Source organism: Linepithema humile, chromosome 5, assembly GCF_040581485.1.
Source record: "Linepithema humile isolate Giens D197 chromosome 5, Lhum_UNIL_v1.0, whole genome shotgun sequence".
NCBI classification, from domain to species: domain Eukaryota; kingdom Metazoa; phylum Arthropoda; class Insecta; order Hymenoptera; family Formicidae; genus Linepithema; species Linepithema humile.
The window spans coordinates 25156610-25178762 of record NC_090132.1 but is presented as its reverse complement, the minus strand read 5'-3'; the positions used below and the strand labels follow the sequence as shown (position 1 = coordinate 25178762).

Sequence of the window (22153 nt, the reverse complement as noted above, 5' to 3'; positions counted from 1 at the left end):
ATAGCGAAATACTCCGGACGTCAAAACTCTCAACGTCAAATGAAATAACAGTTGTGATTTAACGACAGTGCACAGTGCGAATGCACCGGATGAGTGTAAATATATGCAAGTACATATGCACCGAACGCTGTCATTGCATCCGAATGTGCGGGGAGATGCGGCGGTAATTGTTGGCATAAATGCAATGAATGAGTACAAAGTATAGGTCAGTGAGCGAAACATTTATCGGTGTTTTGGCACAATAATCCAAGTGCAAAATACCACATTTTCAACAATCGAAATATATCGCGAAGATAAAGAAAATATTTAAGATAACAAGAATAATTGGAGTTCAGTAGAAAAATGAGGAAGTTTACTTTTATCGTTGCAGAATCAGTTGCAGTTTTCTTATTAATTAATTCGAATCATTAAGTTGTTCGAATCACAAAGTAGTTCTGTAATATCTCATTGAGAAATACCTGTCTATTTTAAACTATCATTACAACAAGCGACGATATGTTGTTGAGCGTGTGCGCAAACTATAATCATGTTAAATGTTATTTTTTACAAGGATTGTTTACGATACGAAGAGTGACTTTTTATTACAACTCTTCCGTCCGACTTCTTGAACCATGCTCTGTAATCAGACTGAAGCAGCCTAGTAAAACATGCGCGAGAAAAAGACGGCAATATCATATCTATACAAGTCATATTCAATTTGCATTTACGTTACGTATCGCGTGATTAACTTGCGAACCACGTACAAGATATCCGCAAATTCCACACAGAGATTCCATCGCCACAATTAGATGCGTCAATACAGGAAAGTAACATAAGGAAAATATCTTCTTTAATGAGTAAATCGTCAAATAAAAATTGCGCATAAAAAGTAAACCTCAGATTTACATTTCGGTTTCGCTTTCCTCGTCACGGAAGAAAATCTGATCGTACTCTCCTCTCATTTGAAATAGAGAAATTGCAAAAAGCTACAGCTAAAATGCGCAGTCTGCGATCTACTTTTTCAGCGCCCAAAATAATCACTGAAACCTCGACCTTGTGGCCGGTCTTTCGTGCATTTATAAAGTCGGATAAGTCGAATAAGTGAGAAACCGTACGACACTATTGCATAACAGTCTGATATAGTTACGAGAAGTTGCGCGAGTACACGTGCACCGAACGCAAATGCGTATAATGATGCACCGGCAATTAATCATCCGCGATGCTCCCACGTCAGTATTTCCTTCACAATGAATACGGAGACACGTCTCTCACGCTTTCCTTTCCAAAGATGTTAACGAGAGAGATTTGTACGTGATTAATTTCAATGAAACAATTTAGATTTCGATTATAGGACTCATTTTCAATTTAATTCCAACAGAATTTAATTCAATTCTAATAAAAGAATCTCTTTTTAATTAAGATTATAATTTCGTTTAATTAGAAGCAAATTTCGATCAATTAGAATTAATTGTGAGAGTTTAGCAGTACAAGGTGAGAGATGAAGATGTGTGGAATAATGAATACGTAGCATCGAGTATCACGCAATTATAAGTTTCGCGGTCACGATGAAAACGAGACTTTCGTTGGAAAGCCGCTTCTACTTCGTCGCTAGACGTATAAAGATGTATTTATAGAGAAGCGATGACGATGGATATATAGGTATGCATGGGGTCATGATCCTGAAAAGCTCAAGCTCTTTACTCGCCGATGCGATAATGTTATTTACGACAGATTCAACATCGATACTTTGCATAGATACGCATCACACATCTGTCAAGTGCGACTGTCCGGAGATAATCTGGAAACAACAACGAAGGTAGTATTCATCAGAAAAAATTAAATTCAGGGTCGAATCATTACATTTCATATTAAGCGCGATATCAAAGAGTCGATTAAAAAACATTCGTGATGCTAGTGCAAAGTTGAAGTATCGTCGTCCGGCTTTGAGCGATTTTGCCGCGAGAAAACCGGGTGATCACATTTTTATTTAAATGCGATACTGACCGAAGATGGTAATGCGAGCCGATTCCGTATCCCATTATGTACGATGCTCGGTAGGATCGGACGATCACCGGGCTGTATCGAGGCTGGACGATGAACATCGTGCGATAACGAACGGTAACTGGATCGCTTTGTTTCTGTTGCCTTTCGATAATGCCGAAGTAACTTTCAAATGCGTCTCGGTCTGACTACGTAATCAAGCTTTCCTAGTTGCATTTTTTCGGGAAAAAATTCTACGCGTCTGTAAGACGCCGGTCCTCGGGCGAGGAAAGAAGAAGAAACTGCGACTTTTTATCGCGATGCACGCCGAGAACTGGTTTGCTGATCGCTTATCTAATATGTGTGGCACACACTATAAAGAAGCCGAATAATATTATCTTTGAGCACAAGGAGAACAAAAGGTCTTTATCTGTTATGCGTCTGCTACTTTGCAAGAAGACGCCGATTTATCTTTGATAAAATGTACTGGCTCGGGAATAAGCTCGAGAATAGAAATTGAGAGCTCAAACATTGAGATAAATATGTAGAAAGTATCTCTTCTACTCGTTCTTCTAAATAACAGGTTCGACTTGCTCTCGGTAAAAATGTCGAAAAATCTCTTTGGAGAAATTATTAAGAAATAAGAATCAAAAAATTTGCAGCCACATAAATTTTGGAAGAGGAAATACATAAGAAAATTATATTCTTCAGTCCAAGAACTTTAAACTGAAAATTCATTGTAACTGTAAGAATTGCTTCGTACAATACGCTATTTTCGTCTTCATATTATAATGCCAAAAACCTTCGTAGATATTTAAATCCTAAAAATGTCTTCTTTCTTAAGTTAAAATGGAAGAATATGCAACGTTGTTCTGGACAATTTTCCAGGTGGAATCTAAGAGAATTATGAATCTAGACAACTTCTAAATCATGATTTAGAAATATCTAAACGCGTTACGCTTATTAGCACCTTATTCCGCTACTATAAAATCTCATCAGTCTGAGGACTGCGTGTCACCATCAGCGACGATGAATCGCATCTGTCCCCGTTCACAGAGCTTATGGAGGCTAAACAAATCGTCTGGGATCCGCCTGGACCCGAGAGGGGGGGGTCGAAAAGGCGAATTGAGCTAGCGCTCCGCGCCCCTAAGTAGGTCTTTGGCTACCAAAGACCGTTAACCGACTCGCGACCTTCGACAAACAATTTGTACGCGGTTTGTCCCCCTACAATAATCGTGCGCTTCGTGACCCCGGCGCAGGTGACCGGATCTCACGACACACTGCGCTCAACCAGCTCTAGACGGGGCGAACTCAAGATACGATACCAGTTACGCCCGATCGACTCGGAGAACCATAATCGCGAAGAGCAGGTTGCTCAGTTCGGATAAATTTATATCAATGAAGATACCAGATGTTGAATAACTGAACTCCATTCCGCTTTTACTCGTTTCATTATGCAATTTTGATGATTGCGATAATAAATAAAAGGTTGTACATTTGGTACAATTAAATTTTAAAAATTAAGAAAAATTGAATTTAGATTCCTACAAAAGTGAGCTAAATTTTAACAAATTTAACAATTTTAAACCGCAAAAAAATTAATTTTAATTAATTTTTTACTATTGCCGAACAATTAATATCACTCGATTACGCGAAAAAATTCTAAAACTATCAGAATAATGTTCTCTGACATTCTCTCTCCGTTTTTATCCATTTTTTTCGAGAAAGGAACTCTTGCTGAAAGAGGAAGAATACAAAGGTGACCTTCGTCTATGCTAATCATTTACATATTTAAAAGGTTTTCCTCCCACACAGATTCCTTTGCACCTCTCGATTCTCCTTTTCCGGGATTACCGATTAACCGGTTGACCTTCAAAAGACCAGATAGGTCAAATACCATTGGATGACCGACGACTCGTCACCGATTGCTTCGTTCCAATACAATGCAACCGGTCCTTTCGCGAAACGAAAGGGGAGCTCGGGCGAGTTGCCAGGTGAAGTATGAGGTAAACCGGCAACCACCGATGGCGAAGAGGTGTCAAGGTAGGGAGTTCACTCCGGAGTGAGTGCCTTTCCCTGTTGGTTCGTCCCGACGTTTCAGTGCTCCTGGTGCCGCACCGACCGATGGGACTCGTTGTCTTCTCGCGCGCGCTGTCGCGATCAAAGAAACACACGAGCGTTTCGTCCGCACGGGTGGTATCGGATCAAGTTCAACGATCGGCGTGCTGATCGATAGCACGTCGGCTAATCGCATCGTCGGTTCGAAATCACCAGTGTGAGTAATACGCGGTATATTAATATCGTCTTGGGTAAAAGTCGAATTTGTCGGACACATATTTTAGATAAAGATGCTAAAGGAAAGATGCTAAAACAAGTTGAATATTTATGTGTCTCATTTATCATACGTTCTGATACTCGATAATTGGCAAGTGCTTGATACATCCTGTTTTATACGTTGCAAAAATTCGCACCGGTGTTTCAGTGGAAAATTGAAGATGCATATCATATGAAGTTCATAAATCAAAATTTATGTTTCACGATCGTAATCCGGAATATTCAAGTCGCATCGGAGAAGATTCGAGGTCTTAATTAGTTGTAACTCTTAATTAATAGCGTAAAGTGTTAATTAATCGCGACAGTGGTATATCATCAATGCAAAATGAAGTGTGTGGAAAACGTGCCAAGCAAAGTAACTGTATCTTTCTAATGATAAATCTGGAATTAATAATCATTTGAAACTAAAGCAAAGAAACCAAGAAAATTAGTGCTTAATTTAGAAACAGTAATTAATTATACTGCGCGAGTAAAATTCTGTTGTTAGTAATATTCTTCTCATTGAACTCCAAGTGACGTAAATAAATTAAAATAATGAGATAAATTACATAAAAAATTAAACAGATATTAAATTTTAACTGAGAAATTGTTAATTAAAAATTTTATGCATTTTAGAAATTGTTTATATCATGCGGGAACATGTGAAAAAAATATGTGATTAATTTTGATCACATTTTGCACAATTAATTGTTTTTTATGTTATCGAATATTTGGATTTGAAAGTAGGCCAAATAAAGGCGAACACCTGCGTGACATGTTTCACAAGAACGACCGAATTTGAGGTCAATAATTCAAGTGGATAGTGCACTATTGAATTTCATTCGAGTACCGAATTTCCAATGGAATTAACGGTTTTAGAAAGCCGCGAAACAATTAATAGAACAGGAACCGTGCATACAATCAAAGAATGATTTGCATCAGCAGTCAATTACCGGAGGAATGCTCGCACAGAAGATAATACTTTAACATCATTATTTGAGTCAACTTTATAAAATTAAAATTAATATAAAGTGACCTTAAAAAGTTTTCTTTAAAGGGTATATAAAGTATACATTGGTTGTTAGTATCTAAAAAATTCGTTTATATGTTAGAGAACGATTTGTTACTCTTGGCAGCGTCTTTTAAACATTTCTGTTTTCTAGGTAATTGTCAAATAAATTTAGAAATAAAGCCTAGAAATAGTTGGTTAGTAGAACTGAACTAGTTGGCCGAAAGTTTTGCACGTACATGTGCTATAATAACTTGGCTCATTTAATAAATAATTGTGCGGGAGACAGCTTTTAATTGTCACGCTTTGCCTACATACATAGCTGCACTCTCATTCGAACTGTATTCAAAAAGCTGGACAACTTGTGGAATCTGTGCTAATAAAATTTCTTATCTTACCGTTACTATATAAGATTTCCATCGGTATGCAAGCAGTTCACGAAAAATTTGTATATGTCCATTTATAAATATAGTTTTCCGTTCTAGATTCAAATTTTGACATAAATTTCTAAATACATTTTTATCTAAATCATTAATAGCTTTGTAAAAATGTTTCTTTTCTCGCGATGATATAAGCAATATTAAATACTCCAATCAAATGACGAAACAGAGATGAAAGATATGTAAAATTGCATATATACATAATATATATATACAATATATATATATATATATTGCATGTTGTATATCGCTAAGAAGATCGCAAAGTAATTGGCTGAGGAAACTAATTGCTCGTAAGATTTAGAGAAATTGAACGAAGAGAAAATTGTCGAACTAAAAAGGAGATCAGCTTCCTCTATTAAATATGAAGCATTCATCGAGCGGAAAGGCAGAAAAGTATATCTTACGTTCTCTAACGTGACGAAGCAATCACACGCACTCTCAGACGCAGCCGGGTAACTTCGGACATGGACCCAAATACTCTCTCTCCTTGAAGTGCGGACCAGGATGCGCGTGGCTTGTTTGCTCGAACGGTTCGTCACTCTCTCTCGGAACGGCTTTTCCCTTCCGTTTTGGGGTCGCGTTATCCACGGAATCGGTTTGCACAAGTACTTTCAATGTACCGAACTTTGCCTTCCTAAGCAAATCATTATACTTCATTAAAGCAACATGGAAAACATTAATTTGTCTGCTATTTTTGACAAAATTATTTTGGCATTGTAAAATCTAGCTAAAATTATTTTGACGACTTCGATTTCTATTTACACAATTTTATGTAAATTTTATGTGTATTTTTCTGTGAATTTTCTTTCTATATCGTAGCTTTATTATCAATGTTATAATAGAATTCTTTAAAAATATGCCAAGAAAAACAAAGAGAAAGAGAGAGTCGGTGAAACAAATTTATAATGTTTTTAGTTGGAAATAGGACATTATTTGAATCAGATTAATTAAAGAAATTCTCATTGGGATTATTCCCGCGCGTTTATAGTTAGTGCCTCACCTTGACCGAAGAAAGTGTTACACTGCCAGTCCGATGTGTGTGACGCATCACGACACGCATCGTCAGTCCTCGATTTATCTCTTCGATCGCTTGCAGCTGTCAAATCGAACCGCTCAATAAAGTCGCCGCGAAAATTAGCGAATGACTCCGGCGAAATTGCCTTCGGGGAGGCGTTCTCTCGTCCCGTTCCACTTACATCGTTTTACCGCAACGAGTAACAGCAAAGAAGCGCACGTAAGAGCGTCGAACAGCATCTAGACAATCGCTGATTACGTGCGCGAAGCGCATCCTTTCTTCTCTTCGTTGTAACACGCTAAAAATCTCATGCATTCGTTCCGCTGAAATAGCGGTAATTCACAACTATCGACTTTTACCGAGAATATGCCTATTAAAAATTCGCTGCCACTAATTACGTTCGTCAAAGTTTTTGAAATAATATATTAATTAATAATAAGATAATTTTTTTAGTAAAATAAAATTTTAAAAATCTTTGCATACGTAAAATCCGATACTGATAATATTTCTAAAAATAATAATTCTAATATTTTTATCTTAGATTGCAACTGTTGTTATGTAATTTTATAATTTTTTTTATTTAAAAATTCCCCTTTTTCCAGAACTATGATCAGACTTGCGATTCTCGTCCTCGCGATTGATCTGGCGAATAGCCAGCTCAACTACGAGGGAAACCCGTTTACGGAGTATACCGAGTACATCGCAGAAGAAAGTAATCTCTCCGAGAGATCTGCCAAGGAGAATAACAGCCCAATTAACCTGTCGAACTCCGGAATATCATCGCATCCTCAGAAGCTGTATCCAATCATGGAATCCAAAAGCGACAAGAGTTTTCAACAAGTGGCAGAAACCGACCAATCGCAAGGACAAGCTTCGCTTTCGGTTCCGAGCTTCCGATCGGATGTCGGTCGACAGTTTCAGGTCTCCTCCGATCAAGACTCGCAGACCAATCCGGCGGAGGTCGCATTGAACACGTTCCTAAACTCTAGAACACCCGAGGAATCTCGAATGTCGCTCGATCATTATCTTCGCAGCCAGACATCGCAGCATCAATTTCAACCCTCGGACGCGATCGTCAGCCAGAATGAAAAATCGATCGAGCAATTCGACACGCAGCAACAAATGCTCCAACAGCAGCAACAAATGCTCCAGCAGCAGCAACAAATGCTCCCACAGCAGCAACAAATGCTCCCGCAGCAGCAACAAATGCTCCCGCAGCAGCAACAAATGCTCCCGCAGCAGCAAGCGCTCACGGCCCCCCAGTTGGACCAGCAGGTACAGCTGACGTCGCATGTTAACCAGGGTGGCCAGGTGGTGTCGCAGTTGGTCCCGCAGGTCGAACAACAACGGCAGCAATTAATGCCGGTCGCCGGGCAGACTTTCGGTTACGCGAGACCACCGCTAGCAGCGGTTCAACCGGTGATCAGAGCGCCCGCGGGAGTCATCGTGGAACAGGGAATATTGCACCCGGTGCCGCTGGTATCCGGCTTCCAGACCAGGAATAACGAACTAATAACGCCGGCGATGTGGCGAGAGAGGATGAGGCGGATCCGCGGGAGGCCGTTCCCCTTCGCGCAGTCCAGAATAGCGCCGGGATTGTACAAAGGACCGATGGCAGGTAAGCCGCAGAAAGAAAATAGCAGTTTTAGCAAAAAGAGGGAGAAAGAGGGAGGTGTAGCCTTGAAGATAAGACGGAATAACAACTTTTTACAAACTGTTTTTAAATAAGGAACCTTCAACTTCTAAGGCAAAAAATTTTGAATTTAATTATTAAATATCTACATTCATCAATCACGGCTTTTAAGTAGCTTCTTGTGTGATTTTTGTCTGGAAAACAGCAGTTATTCCTACAAAAAATATTATTGCTTGAATCTAGCTCGCATTCGGACTTTCCTCTTTCTCAATTATTATTCTAATAAAAAAAAAATGATTAACTAATTGCGAATATTATCCAAATAGCTCATCCATTACACAAATTCTGTTTAGGATAAAAGGATATTTCTTCGTTAATATTATATTAATTATCCTAAAATTGAAAAGATTGTATTTAAAATATGTTCATAATTTAATATTAAATTATTTTTTACAACTAAAGTTAAATTATTCTTATAAAAACGTTTTTAAAATTATTCGCTAATTTTTCAGATATTTTACGGCTTACATAACGATAATAGTGTTTTAATGACACCGTCCAAAGTGCGTGAAACATTGTAGAAATGTGACCTTTAACTTGATATTATAAGAGGAATGTGCATTACATCATACGTGCCGCGTTGTATTTATACCAAGACTTTTTTTGGTAATTTTGTTCTAGACGTCAGATAAATACTTTCCATTGTCCATGCCTTTTTTGTAGCTTCTCTACAGTGACAAATTCTTTGTGAATATGACAAATCTGCATGTTAAATATACATGTCTACATGTAATTTCATTCTCACTGCTTAATCACTCATGAAGTCCCATGCCATATACATAATTTACACCGAAAAAGAAACCAACATTCAAGAACGAATATTTGCTGTTCTGTAATTTAATATATTCTATATTTGGAAACATATATTTTTCTTCTGATAATAAATTATTTCACCGATTTCATAAATTGATCACTGTGATGTTTAAATTCAATTGTCATTCAAAATGAAAAGATGTATTAAAAACGTATGATATTAATGTCTTTTAATAACATCTATTCGTGCGACGATTAATCGATAACTTTCCTGGTAAAATATCGCTTATGCAATGTATACTTTTTGTACTCAACTGAATAATATGGTGCGCGTTTGCATTGCAAAACAGACACGTAAAACATAATCAACATGTAAAATATAATCAACATATCACTCATTTGCTGCAACGAACATAATTCAAAAATCATGATTTTCCAGAAAATGAGAGTTTAATGTTTAAAATCGTTATAATTTTGGTAAGAACATCATTTTGAAATGCCATATTGTACAATAACATATTGCGGTGGGACAAAAGTATTATAATATTGTTCTAGCAATAAACAGTACAAGCAAGAACCATTTTTTCTATATCAATAACTCAAAAACGGTAATTTTAAGTTATGCTATTGCTGCAGCGAATGAACGATATCGCGATAAAAAAAGTACAATTTTCTTTTCCTTAATAAAAAATCAAATCACTTTCTGGATGCCTTAGTTCCTTTTAAGCCCAAGGCACCGGTGGAGGTGATCTATACGAAGCCACCGGGTTTCTATCGCGGATCACCGATCATCAGCAATCCGCCGGTCGCCTACGAGGACGCGAGCGCCTGGTTCCCGGATGCTAATCGTCCGCCACCCAACAAGGACGTCTACTACTCGCAATTGTACGCGCAATCCTACGATCCTCACTATTACAATTACATCGCCACGACCGGCAAGATCCGGCCGCACCTCTACGGAAAGCTCGGCAGGCATCCAGAGGAGAAGGAAGACGGCATCTGGTCGGAGCTGTACCGCGGCTTCAAGAAGCACGGCTTGAAGAACATCATGACGCCGACGTTCCTGCTCGGGATGACGCTTCCGGTGGTGACCCTCATGCTCTCCGCTCTCGTGCAGAAGCGGTCGATCGCGCGGTCGGACGGGGCGCGCGAGCTGGACCAGGAGGACACACTGCGGGAATATCTCGAGAGACTGCAGAGAGCGATGGAGTGTTACGACGGTAGGAGTATCCGTGACGCGAAACCGGACGGGTGCTAGGGTCAAGGATGTATTCTAATGCTAAGCGAGCCGCTGAGCGGAATAGTGATGCGCCTTGTGCGAGGTGACACGCGAGAAAACAGCTCGGCCTTAACGCCAATACGAAGAATTGCGTCGATTAATCAGGCGACAAGAAGCGTTACAACACTCTGAAAAGCTATTTTAATATTTATTTATTATGTAACACGAGATAATAAGCGTGCTTCTTATTCCTTTATTTCTATAAAAGGCTACCGTTCACATTGGAACACTGGCTTTCTTTTTCGCGCATCATCATACTTCTGTTTCGCCCAGCAGCTCAAATGTGGCCGTTTGATTCTGAGATTTATTTATCTAACACCCGAGGATCACGCTTATTAATTTCAATTAAGACTAATTGAACAGCCACATGAAAATATGGATTTTGGTGCTTAAATCGCAATGAATCGAATGAATGAACATCGAATCGAATCTGCCTTCCGAACTGAATCTCACTCCTTTTAGTCTTTCGATTCATAATACTCGTAGAATCTTATATTAACGCAATTGATCAAAGATTGCTCAAAATTGCATAGATTAGTAGATAATCTAGTAGATAATCGCGAGATAAAAAAGTTCGATAAGAAAATTCTTCTCTACAGATTACAACACGCAATGTATAAAAACACAATGCAATCCAAATCAACGACTTCAGCTAAAGAGAGTTGGAATTATACGAATATTTTGATTACTACATAATGAAACGACAATTCGAGAAATACAGCATAAAACAGCATTTTGCACACGGCTTATTACGTGCGTTACCGCAGTTACTCTCGCGATCACTATAGTACAGATCTAATGAATACACCACGCGTTCTCGCAATGTGTTATTAGTGTTATACAAGACCGGCGTCTTTTCTCTGTCTGCCGCAAGTCATTAGTTATTACTAAAAAAAGAAAAATTCTTTTTATTCCTCCCTCGGTTTAAATTTAGGAGTATTAAAATAACAAAAGGCGAGCTAGGCTCGCCGATGTTGCTGCGTCGCAAACACACTGTGTATATAATACGTATTTAATACAAAGATATAATATATTCGCGTTAACTAAAGCACACACTCTGAGTTCTTCATTCACCGTCCTTAGAAAATATTCCCACGTGATGCATCAACGAGAAAACGAGCGTGGAATTCTTCCCTTTTTTCAGGGCACGCTAGTGAAATCAGCGTGAGAAGACTTTCGCGCTTTAGTCATCTCTGTGCCTGTTCGCACGATAAATGTAGATAAAGTGAAAGAAGAATTAATTATTGCTCTAATAAAATTAATTAATGATTAGTCCTCGATGTAAATGTAATCTTCATTCATAAAATTTATTGCACAGGTAAATGTAGATTATTTATCGAAATAAGGCGGAAGAGAGAAGTTTAGCTTTCCCTCGCAAAAAGATGCAGTGAAACACGAAGTAAAACTGCCTTTGGATTCTAATCATGAACATGCAACCCACGTTTCCTATTGCATATAGACTGTCATCTAATTTATAAGACCATTAATACATGGTCAGACTAATGTAATTGACCTTGCTGTTAAATTACTAATCCGGCATCGTCCGCTAGAATTGGCGGCACGTGCTCGAGCTGCTATCTGTTAAAAATATTTATATAATATATGTGCGTTCAAAAGAGTAAAGCATACTCGTTATTTATGCAACGCGTCACACATAATATATCATAGAAACGCAGTACAACAGCAATAAATTAAGGAGGTTTCGCCAAAACTGATAAAGCCGCGGATTATGTAAAACACATCACAAAACTGCACTTTTATCTCGTTTTAGCGCGTGTATATGACTCGTGAAATAGTTCAGAGCAGAATTCTCCTCATTTGCGAATTGAGGACAAGTTTATTATAAATTTTATGATAGTGTGGCCGTATCACATTTCGAAACACAACACGCGACTGAACGGGATAATATGTAATATACGTATAGAAACATACTGATATTTTTGAAAATAAAGACAATTTAATTTAACGACTCGATCGTAAAGTTTTATCGTATTATTTAATATGAAAATATAATATGCGTCAGATTAAATGTAATAAAAAATTTTTTATAAAATATTGACTAAAAATCTGTAAAATAAGTATAATATGTTGCTTTTTCAAAGATAAATCGCACAGATTAAAAAGTAATAATAATCAGAATAACATATTATCAAGGATTAGTCGGTTAAGCTGGTTTTGTCACGCGGAACGCGATCTATTACGATACCTCTAAGATCCCCACCAATCTAGAACGCTAAAACCTGTTCGACTGTATAAACCGTTTAATAAAATGTAGGTCACAGAACAACGGGTTTCTAATTAGTCAAACCAACAAAGCTGTTGAACGGAAAAATAATATTCTTCTTTCTAAAAAAGTATGCCTAATATTTTCGTAAATAACATTAAATTTGACATAAATGTTAAATACAATTTATCATGCGACTAAGAATTAATTATGAATGTTTCTACCGGTGATTTATACGAGATTTTTTTGCTATATCGGGTTTAGAAATTGGGAGTTGAGGCGTGTTGGACTAGTACTCAATCACTAGTAAAAAACCTTCATTTGCCAATTGAAATTGCTAAATTTCCTGCTGCTGTTCAATAGCACATATTGAAAATTTGCACATATTGAAAAATAATGGTTGAACAGCAGCAGAAAATTTAGCAGCTGGCAAAAAAAATTTTTTACGAATGATAGAATGCTAGTCCAACAATATGGTTGCACATATTGAACAAAGTAGCACAGTTTTATTGGAAAATGGTGCAAAGTTACATAGCAACGTGGCATTCGATCTACGGCGTTGTTCAATGCTCAATATCCGAGACATAAGCATTTTTAGTATTTCAACATGTGTCTACATATTTTGCTTTTCGCACCGCAGATCGAATGCCACATGGCTATGTAACTTTACACCACTTTCTAACAAAACTGTGCTACTTTATTCAATATGTGCAACCTGGAGGACTAAGAGCTGCTCGCAAGTTTTTGCCAATGTCTTACGAGAAGAAGCGGATGAGATCGAACTCGTCAAAAAAATTAGTCCCCAAAAAATTAATTAAGGAATTTATGAAGATTAAACATTACACAATACTAACACAACTTGATTGTGAATTAATTAAAAAATACGAAATACTAATATTTATAAATTTATAAATATTCGTTAATCAGGATGATTTTTCATCATCGCTGCGTCGAAACAATACGAGATTCGGAGCCGAAGTTATTATGAATGTTAATGGGTTGAATCAACCGTCGCGGCTTTTGATCGAATTTTACATAGACGCCCGGCATCAGGTTTACTTACGTCGTACGATCCACTCGAGCTGTTCCCAGATTGATTGCAATCGAATTATTTAATCGAACGTTTGACGGCAGCTCAGAGGTCATGAGACTCAGCCGCCGTGTTGCGTGTAGCATAAATAATCATACGTTGCAGTCAGGCCCACCGCAGGCCGATGTGCAAATTGTGTATAATACAAGGCCACCGCACGAAGAAGGCGCCATTGCTAATTTTCAAATAATTATAAATATAAAGAAAGAATAATAAGGATGCTTAAAAGGACGTCTCACGGGATTCCTCGTTTTGGTTTAAAAAGGCGTCGAAACGGCGGACGAAATAAATTGAATGTGCGATTTATTAAAATAAATTCTAATTTGCTCCATAAAAATCATGAGACACTACATCGGATGAGACCTACATTTGATATAATTAGACACGATATTGCCCTCTCGATGAAACGCGACACATTCTACACATATAATAACTGCTTTCATATGTACAGTAATATATACTTCAGTATGATGCATTTCACTTTCGCTAACTGCTAAGTGTTGCTGACGGCGGAGGCAGAGCTTTTATATTGGCATGTGATCGTTGCAGCTTTGACCGTTGCACGATACTTCATTGTCGTAAATGAAACGATAAGCCGATTTGTTCACGATGTTCATTTAAACTCTATTAGCTGGTCAGTCTTTGTCTCGACGGACATTAATGCATTGTCGATTGTTATATCTGGTCTTATCGCCGTGCCAAAATCGCGCCGTGTAAGAACAAGTACAAAATATTATGTGCGGCTTTATCTTCGAATTAGTCGAGTATGTCAACAGTTTATGAGTTTTGTACATAGAATGTCTCACGCGCGAATGGCACTTTGAGAACAAGTTCTTGAATTTGTAGTCGATCTTTTAGAAATCTTTTCTAGCAAAGATAAAAAATCTATTCTTACAAGATTAAATCAAAACGTTAAGGGAATCAAATTCTTCAAGAAAATATTATTTATACATTTAATCCTACGAGACATTCTATATAGAAAGAAAAACCGACAAAATTGACAAGAAGTTGCGCTATAAAGTCAGATTCCTAATTTTTTTTTAATTAAAGAAACAATCTCTTAGAAGTTTTAAAAGAACTTTTTTGAATCTTTACTTAATTCTGAATTTTGAAAATTGGTTTAAAGTAAGTTCTCGTCGATTGGTTCAAATTTTTAAAGATTTTCATGACCAAAAGCAACAGTTCCTTTCAGTCTTGGCGTATTGTAACAACATCAAAAAAATTCTTTATACAGATTGCATTTGATTAACGAGTTGTATTTCAAGACTAGACCTGACTATTATTAAGTATAATCTATCGTCTTCGGTATATAGATTATACTTCTAGTATACAGTTTTCAGAACAGTGTATACCAGTTTGTGAATTTCAACAATGATCAAGTGGAAATCATGCCTATTTATTCACTACGAGAGCGTTTAGACATATCACTATGTATATCTTGCATTGCTTTGACTAAGCGAGGCGCATTTTGGTAGAGCACAGTGCACTTCGCGTACAAAATATGTACGTTCGGATCAATTTACCGTGTAGCTGTACGGTATAACTGCCTAAACGTGTGTTTAGAGACGATTAACGCACAATACGTCGCATCGTCTAATAAAATGTCAACAATAAACTACTATAAAATTGTGTCCAGAGCGCATGCGGGACGATTTTTGAACAAAATTTTATTTCAGTAATCGTATGTACTGAAATTCGTAGTAAAAATCCCCTTAATATATATATATGTATTGTCTCGTGTGTTGAGACAATACGTATGTATCTATAAATTGTTCTACCTATGATATAGATTAACCCGTATCTAGCGAACGCAATTTTCGCAAGATCGTGATGTTCTCTGCCTGATAAAATTTTTCACATGATATTAAATTCTAGTTCTTTTTATTAATTGATATAGTCCACTAAGGTGAGTTACGACCTCCTCTTCGCTAAATAACCAGTTAAAAAAAAAAAAGATCAAAAAATAATGAAAAAGGAGCGAATTAAGTATTATTCTCTCGTAACATATATTAGCCTCTTCCGGTATTTTCTGTTACTCTGCTTTGGAACACCGTCTGTGACGAAGGCTAGCTTTTTCTAAAGAATTGCTCGCTATAATACTTACTCACACTCTTTCCCTCTCTTTCCTTCTGTTCCCGGCGACACAAGGATGTAGACATCCCGTAACTAGAGTTTTTACTTACCGCGCGCTAATTCACTCGAACTTCTCTTCCTTAAACGCGAGATTAATAGCTTGCCCGACATCTTTCACGATGAATGCAGGTTTACACAGGCCATCCTCAACCGGCAAGAAATCCCGAGGACTGTGATCGGGTATGAATTTAGAATCTGCCTGATGCACACCGGTCTCGACTAAAATACTAATGCAGGCCTTTGCGCTGGGGTTTTCCATGTTCTTCCCGAGGAGTTTCTCCAGACTGCGGGACTTAGTACCCTCTCCAGATTCGTAGCGGGATAAATATTTGTCGTACAGATTCGCGCCGAAGACATCGGTATTGATGTTATCGCTGTAAAAAGCAAATGGAAATTACTTCATTGCATTACAAACCAAGTATATCTATAAATGGTTTTATATACGTTACACACCCGATAGCGTAAATCGTGTCGACATTCTCAACACCAATACTCCTGGCGTGATCTACGAGCAATCGATTAGCATGATAATACGTAATCTCACTAGGTTTTCCGACTAGAGCAGCGTACGTCATGTCTTTGCCTGTGACCTTTCTGTACAGGCTCTCGAGACACAACAAGAAAGCACCGTGGCCATATCGGGGAATTGGCGCCTCCGATACCCATAGTAAATCCATGTTGCATGCCAACACTGGAATGTGCGGATAAGGAATAGAAGTAGGCAATCCTGAGGGCATCCCATTGGTAATTAGGAGGTCTACCATTAATTGCAACGGTGTTTCCCAATTTATCGGCTCGCTCAGCAACACGATTCCCTCGATTTGCGGGAAATTCGGATCAACGGGACCGCAGATCGGAATTCTCTTCTTCATATTTACATAATCTAGGCACGGAAAGTTCTTCACTAATTCTTCTATGGTTATGGTTTTCTTAAAACCCAGCTCTCGAGCTATGTCCGTTATTGGACCTTGTCCAGATATGAGCACTTGTTTATCATGAAGATAATCAAATATTTGCAGAGGTGAATGAGCCAGTACAACTTGCGATTCCGCAATTTCAAAACCTATCCATTTTGACAAATCTGCTGCTTTTTGACTACGCAGTGAATTTCCACTGTTAGTGACAAACAGAGTAGGAACACGAAATTTACCGTTATCTCCTTGAAGCCGTTTGAAGGACTCTTTTACTGGCGACAGTACTTGTTTTCCACGCACTATGACACCATCAATGTCAAAAATAAAACCAAAATTGGGTTTTGTACTTAAATGCTGAAACAAGAAAAAATAAATCTGTTATTTAAATTTAATTCAATTTTATAATTTTATATTTATGTTACTAAATTACTTATATTCATATCATGAATTGGCATGAATGCAAATACAAAAATATCTTTATTATTTCAAGTATATACTATATAGTTTTACTAACATATAAATTTCACACCTCTATCACTCTACTGTAGTATATTTTTTAAATTAAAAAAATTAAAAAATGTATTTATTATATTATATTATATAAAAAAATATATGTAAATTGTACTAAAATATAATAAATACAGTAATTTTTTCAATTTAAATGTCAATAAATTAATGTTTATTAATGCTAATTAATTTAAAAAACTTATTAATTTAAAAACTATTTGATACATCATTAAAAAAGTTTGATACTTATTAAATCTTTTAGTAAAATATTCTCAATTATGACAAAATTTATCAACACATTGATAATCTTTACTTATCAAGATCTTGATAAGCAGAGGAAAATTGACATTAAATGAAAATTAAAAGAAAGCAAATCAAATCTCCAAAAAAATATTCTACTGTGCTACATCTACCACAATGTATCTTGTATAGATAAAACTAAAAATAATGTATCGCATAATGACAAAGTTATGAAACCTGCGGAGTATTATGTAAAATACGAACAATAATAACGCACAATGATAACATATATAGCAACGCGTGATCACGATCAAATGGATCGCAATATATAAAAACAAAATAAAAACAAGAGTGATAGCCATAAATAAAAGAAAGCATGCACGATCTGAAATCATGGAATCGTCGTGACAAACAGGTTTTAAAAAAAAGGTGAAAGGTATAAGTGGCGGGGCACTCACTCTGACTCCAGTCAACCTTGCGACGTCCAGTCGCAGTAAAATGTTGGCGATTGCCATGCCTTTTTTTTTTTAATTGGCAAACGAAGGGGTGACGATGTCCGCGCGATCCTCACGCGACCTCAAAATGCTCGCAGGCCGCCCGTCGCGGCTCGATTATGCATAATGATGCGCTTTGAGGTTATGCGACCCCGCGGCACACATTTCATCGTACTGTTCACACGTGCCGTAAGAGGACACGACGCGCGGACACGAAGCAGCTGTTCTCTTCAGCTGCACTACGTTCTCTGCACTCGAACTGATAAGAGACCAGCTTCTGTACTTCAGACTGGAGAAAAAGAGAGAGAATTAAAAAAAAATACAACTAAAACAAATAAATATAATAACGAGCTTTATTCCTTAAAATTTGCGTTATTTCGAAATTTGATTTGATTATTATTTCTACAAAAAATTCTTAATATTTTTATAATATCAAGAAATCAGCTCTTATTAAAATGTAGATTTGCAAATAGTTTTTTAACCCCTTATTAAATTCTATTTCCTTAACAATCTATATTCAATTTTCAAAAATTTAAGTCAAGTAGCTTATAAAAATATTGAAAATATATATATATTTTTCTTTATTATTAAGCTGGCCTATTAATAGCACAAGCTTTCTCGAATTTTTGCAACATGTTCCACTTTCTATTATTATAAATTTTTCAAAACATTAATTATCTTATTAAATAATAATTATATTTTACAAAATTCATACCGACTCGATCGCGCTATGATAGCGCTCCAAGATAAAATTTTCGATCGAACCATCGCAATATGTGACATAGCTCCAACGTAGCTCAACTGGACCATCACGCCGCGCAGATGTGCGACAAGGATAACATGTATATATAAAGATGTAGTGTGTTATACGAGGTTAAGTTACGCTGAATATTGTACACAAACCGATTGGAAGTTTTGCCTGGCCAAAATGTTTATCAAACCATTTAAAATTAAAACCAATTATCAGCTAAAGGGGACCGAAAGGTTTGTAGAATTTTGTGATGTGATTTTTATTGATATAAGTGGCTTTAAGTTATACCTCGTGTATTCGTCTGTCAAAACCATATAAGAGTGCTTCTTTTGTGAGCTTTCGTGCTATATATTTGGCTATTCTCTGTAAATAATAAAATATAGAAAAATTTTAAAGTCGAATTGTAACAATTAAATCAAGATAGACATGTTTACGTATTATATTTTAGTGTAGATTTAGGAATATGTGCTAAGTAAATTAGTAATAATTAATTATTGTTACTTTCCTAGGAAAAAATTATGCGAGGAGGTATCAGCAGCATATCCAAGTTTATCAGATGAAGAGATTCAGTCATTATTGCCTAAAAAAGAATTTATCAGCATTATGAAAATAATGACATATAGTGGACACATAGGCAAAGTATACTGTGTCGCTAAGATACCTATGTTCTTCCAACTGGATTCATATAGTGCTGTGTTATTTCCCACAATTTACACGTTGTGGCACCATCCAGATTTGTTAAACATCTTTACTACACATGTGTTAGTTGTATCCAAATTAGCTAGTGGTGCAGATCTTATGCTACCTGGATTGGTTCTGAAAGAGCCAGTGAATCTGTACAGTTTCGGTAAATTGCCAAAGGGTACTCCAATGTCAATCAACACTGAGGAAAACAAGGTTTAGACCTTATTCTACCAATTATCTTATCTGAATATAAGAATTGATGATAAAAGCCTATTCCTTCTGCAGGCTGCAGTTGCTGTCGGTGTTACCGCACTTTCCAGTGAGGACATGTATATGGCTGCTGGGCGTGGAAAGTGCGTAGAAATTTTTCACGTCATTGGCGATACGCTCTGTCAATTAGGCAAGCCACCTGTGAGACCTGATTTGGGGCCAGTAAACGTTAACAGTTCTGCAAATACATCTGAAGACACCGAATCGAATATCCAACAGATGATTGCGGATCAAACTGAAACGTTGCCGACTAAATTAAATCAATTAGACATCGACGATGATCCCAGTGATGTCGCCAAGGATGAAAACGTTTCCGAGGTAGTCATATTCTCTTGAAGTAGGAAATTCTGTCATTATCTAAATAAAAAAAAACTTGTTACTTTTAGGAACATATAGAAGAAACAGAAAATATAGAAACAGATCTACAAGATTTAAATACGATCGAACCGGAAGTAATTGATCCAGTGCAGGAAATGGATAGATTACTAGAGTACTGCTTTTTGAAAGCGTGCAAGATGACGATAAAATTGAGCGATCTGCCGATGTTGTCATCCAACTTCTTCAAAAATCATCTGTTAGCTGCCTGTCCGCCGGGTAAAAACGTCGATGTGAAAAAGTCTCGGTACAAAAAGCTATCGGTTTTTTTAGCGGAAATGAAGGCGAAAGGAATAATCAATACATCCATCACGAAAGGTGTCGAGACCTTGCTGTCGATTAAGGTAATGCTCAACCTTTGCAATGCTTTCTTTAGAATAAAGAACTGATTTCCAAACAATCTTGAATTTATATTTTCTGAAAAAAAGATTGTGTTAAAAAAATGTTTTATAGTTTTAAAAATACAAAAATTAAAACAAAGCATACCACATTGATAAATTTTATCTTTTCGTTTATTTCAGTTTGATCATCCGCTTGTGAGGAAGCTAGTCGTTACCGAGGAACCGCTTGCAGCCGAACCCAAGTTAGTTTCCAACAGCGCCGTCGTATCGGAATGTTACAGAGTGACCGCCGATGTTCTACCTGTTCTGTCGAAATTCGGCTATGAGTAAGTACAATGGGCACGGCGATTGCCGAATGATGCCATTTTATCGCGACGCAATATAATTGCAGAAGAGATGATTTTCTGCGCGCTGACGGCAGAAGTCTCTGATGATTGGTGATGATTGCAGAAAGGGCGACGTAATGAAAAGAGTCGACATCAGAAAGTGTTTTACTGAGTACGCGAAAGTGGAGGATCTGCAAAGGGGAAAGTAAGACGGTGATGTTTCGCGTATAATCTTAATCTCGCATTTCTACACGCCACTGACGACATACATTTCGCAGAACGTTAAAGCTGAACCCCCAACTGGCAGGAATCATGCGAACCAAGGCAGATCAAGAGACAGTAACGATGGAAGACGGCATAAACAAATTCATCGGTCGCATGACTCATATGCACGAGGTCACCCTCGCGGGGAATACTTTATTACACACGGGAAAATTGGAACCGATCGATATGAGAGTAACGGTGCGGTCAGGAGGAAAAAAGGTAAGAGTAGTGACCTGCAAAAAAAGATATGGAAATGAAATTATCCACTCTTCTGTTAACGTTACTTAAATCGTAGGTGACATTGGTAAACAACTTGGAAACGTTCGGAATCAATCCGAAAGAGTTCAGTAAAGAGTGTCAAAGCATCGGCGCAAGTGCGACAATCACCGACGATCCTGGCAAAAAGACGCCTAGTGTTCTTGTTCAAGGGAATCAAATTTTATACGTGTACAAATTACTCACTGGTGAGTAGTTTTCTAATTTCTTGCAAACAGTTTTGCAAAATGATAAGAGTTTGTAATTTCGTTGTTTATTATTTGCAGAGAAATACCAGATTAAAAAGAATTATATAAGGGGCTTAGAATTTGCCCCAAAAAAGAAAAAATAGATCTTAACACGAAAAAAATAGCACAAATTCTTACAGATTCCACGAAGAAATCTAGATTTTCTCTTTTGATGTCGTCACGTGAGTTAAGGCACATGTAACTCGTACTCTTTATGTTTGTGATCGTCGACAATGAAGTTAAAATGTAATCAAGTCGTTTATCAAGATTCCAAATAAATGATAAATTTTGACGAGTAACAATTTTCTGAAGCGATTTTAATTGTAAATATACTTACAGAAGAACGCTGCCATTAATTAATATATCGAAACATATTTTCTAGTGGATTCGTTAAGGCGATACTTTCTATAGATATGTTCATTAGAGAATTTACATTTATCTTCGACCAGAAAACTGTGAATGATTATCAAATAAAAGAAACTTGCCAGCAATACGAGTTCTTGTCATTAACACTTTTATCCCGTTCTTTTCTATATCATTGTTTTCATCATATTGTAAAGCGTACATATATAT

At 37.0% G+C, this 22153-nt stretch overlaps 3 protein-coding genes across 4 annotated transcripts; 2 read left to right on the top strand and 1 right to left on the bottom strand.

The window, feature by feature from the left end:
- The first annotated feature begins 1306 nt into the window (after positions 1-1306).
- Positions 1307-11515, top strand: LOC105675155 (uncharacterized). 2 transcript variants are annotated; one of them, XM_012372072.2, is made up of 3 exons: positions 1307-1795; positions 7342-8357; positions 9902-11515. In XM_012372072.2, the coding sequence occupies exons 1-3, from the start codon at positions 1641-1643 to the stop codon at positions 10441-10443; spliced, it is 1713 nt and encodes a 570-aa protein (XP_012227495.1). In that variant the 5' UTR covers positions 1307-1640; the 3' UTR covers positions 10444-11515. The 2 variants fall into 2 exon arrangements, with proteins under 2 accessions (XP_012227495.1, XP_012227496.1); XM_012372073.2 differs by lacking the exon at positions 1307-1795 and adding an exon at positions 3774-4234.
- A 2549-nt stretch (positions 11516-14064) lies between these two features.
- On the bottom strand, positions 14065-18920 carry LOC105675182 (haloacid dehalogenase-like hydrolase domain-containing 5). The gene is made up of 4 exons (XM_012372149.2): positions 18782-18920; positions 18031-18355; positions 16365-17179; positions 14065-16285 (listed from the first exon to the last, which is right to left on the bottom strand). Exons 2-4 carry the CDS (start codon positions 18085-18087, stop codon positions 15973-15975), a joined length of 1185 nt encoding a protein of 394 aa, XP_012227572.1. The 5' UTR covers positions 18088-18355; positions 18782-18920; the 3' UTR covers positions 14065-15972.
- On the top strand, positions 18919-22071 carry eIF2D (eukaryotic translation initiation factor 2D). The gene is made up of 9 exons (XM_012372148.2): positions 18919-19050; positions 19327-19714; positions 19787-20089; positions 20158-20490; positions 20668-20813; positions 20938-21018; positions 21092-21296; positions 21373-21541; positions 21620-22071. The coding sequence occupies exons 1-9, from the start codon at positions 18995-18997 to the stop codon at positions 21682-21684; spliced, it is 1746 nt and encodes a 581-aa protein (XP_012227571.1). The 5' UTR covers positions 18919-18994; the 3' UTR covers positions 21685-22071.
- Positions 22072-22153: the final 82 nt, after the last annotated feature.

Coding starts and splice junctions, on each gene's coding strand:
- LOC105675155 (XM_012372072.2), top strand. CDS start 1,641: ATGCATGGGGTCATGATCCTGAAAAGCTCAAGCTCTTTACTCGCCGAT. Junction 1,796..7,341: donor ATCTGGAAACAACAACGAAG/GTAGTATTCATC, acceptor CCCTTTTTCCAG/AACTATGATCAGACTTGCGA. Junction 8,358..9,901: donor GTACAAAGGACCGATGGCAG/GTAAGCCGCAGA, acceptor TGGATGCCTTAG/TTCCTTTTAAGCCCAAGGCA.
- LOC105675182 (XM_012372149.2), bottom strand. CDS start 18,087: ATGGCAATCGCCAACATTTTACTGCGACTGGACGTCGCAAGGTTGACT. Junction 17,180..18,030: donor CAAGGTTGACTGGAGTCAGA/GTGAGTGCCCCG, acceptor TTCTTGTTTCAG/CATTTAAGTACAAAACCCAA. Junction 16,286..16,364: donor GACACGATTTACGCTATCGG/GTGTGTAACGTA, acceptor TGCTTTTTACAG/CGATAACATCAATACCGATG.
- eIF2D (XM_012372148.2), top strand. CDS start 18,995: ATGTTTATCAAACCATTTAAAATTAAAACCAATTATCAGCTAAAGGGG. Junction 20,491..20,667: donor AGACCTTGCTGTCGATTAAG/GTAATGCTCAAC, acceptor CGTTTATTTCAG/TTTGATCATCCGCTTGTGAG. Junction 21,019..21,091: donor GAGGATCTGCAAAGGGGAAA/GTAAGACGGTGA, acceptor TACATTTCGCAG/AACGTTAAAGCTGAACCCCC.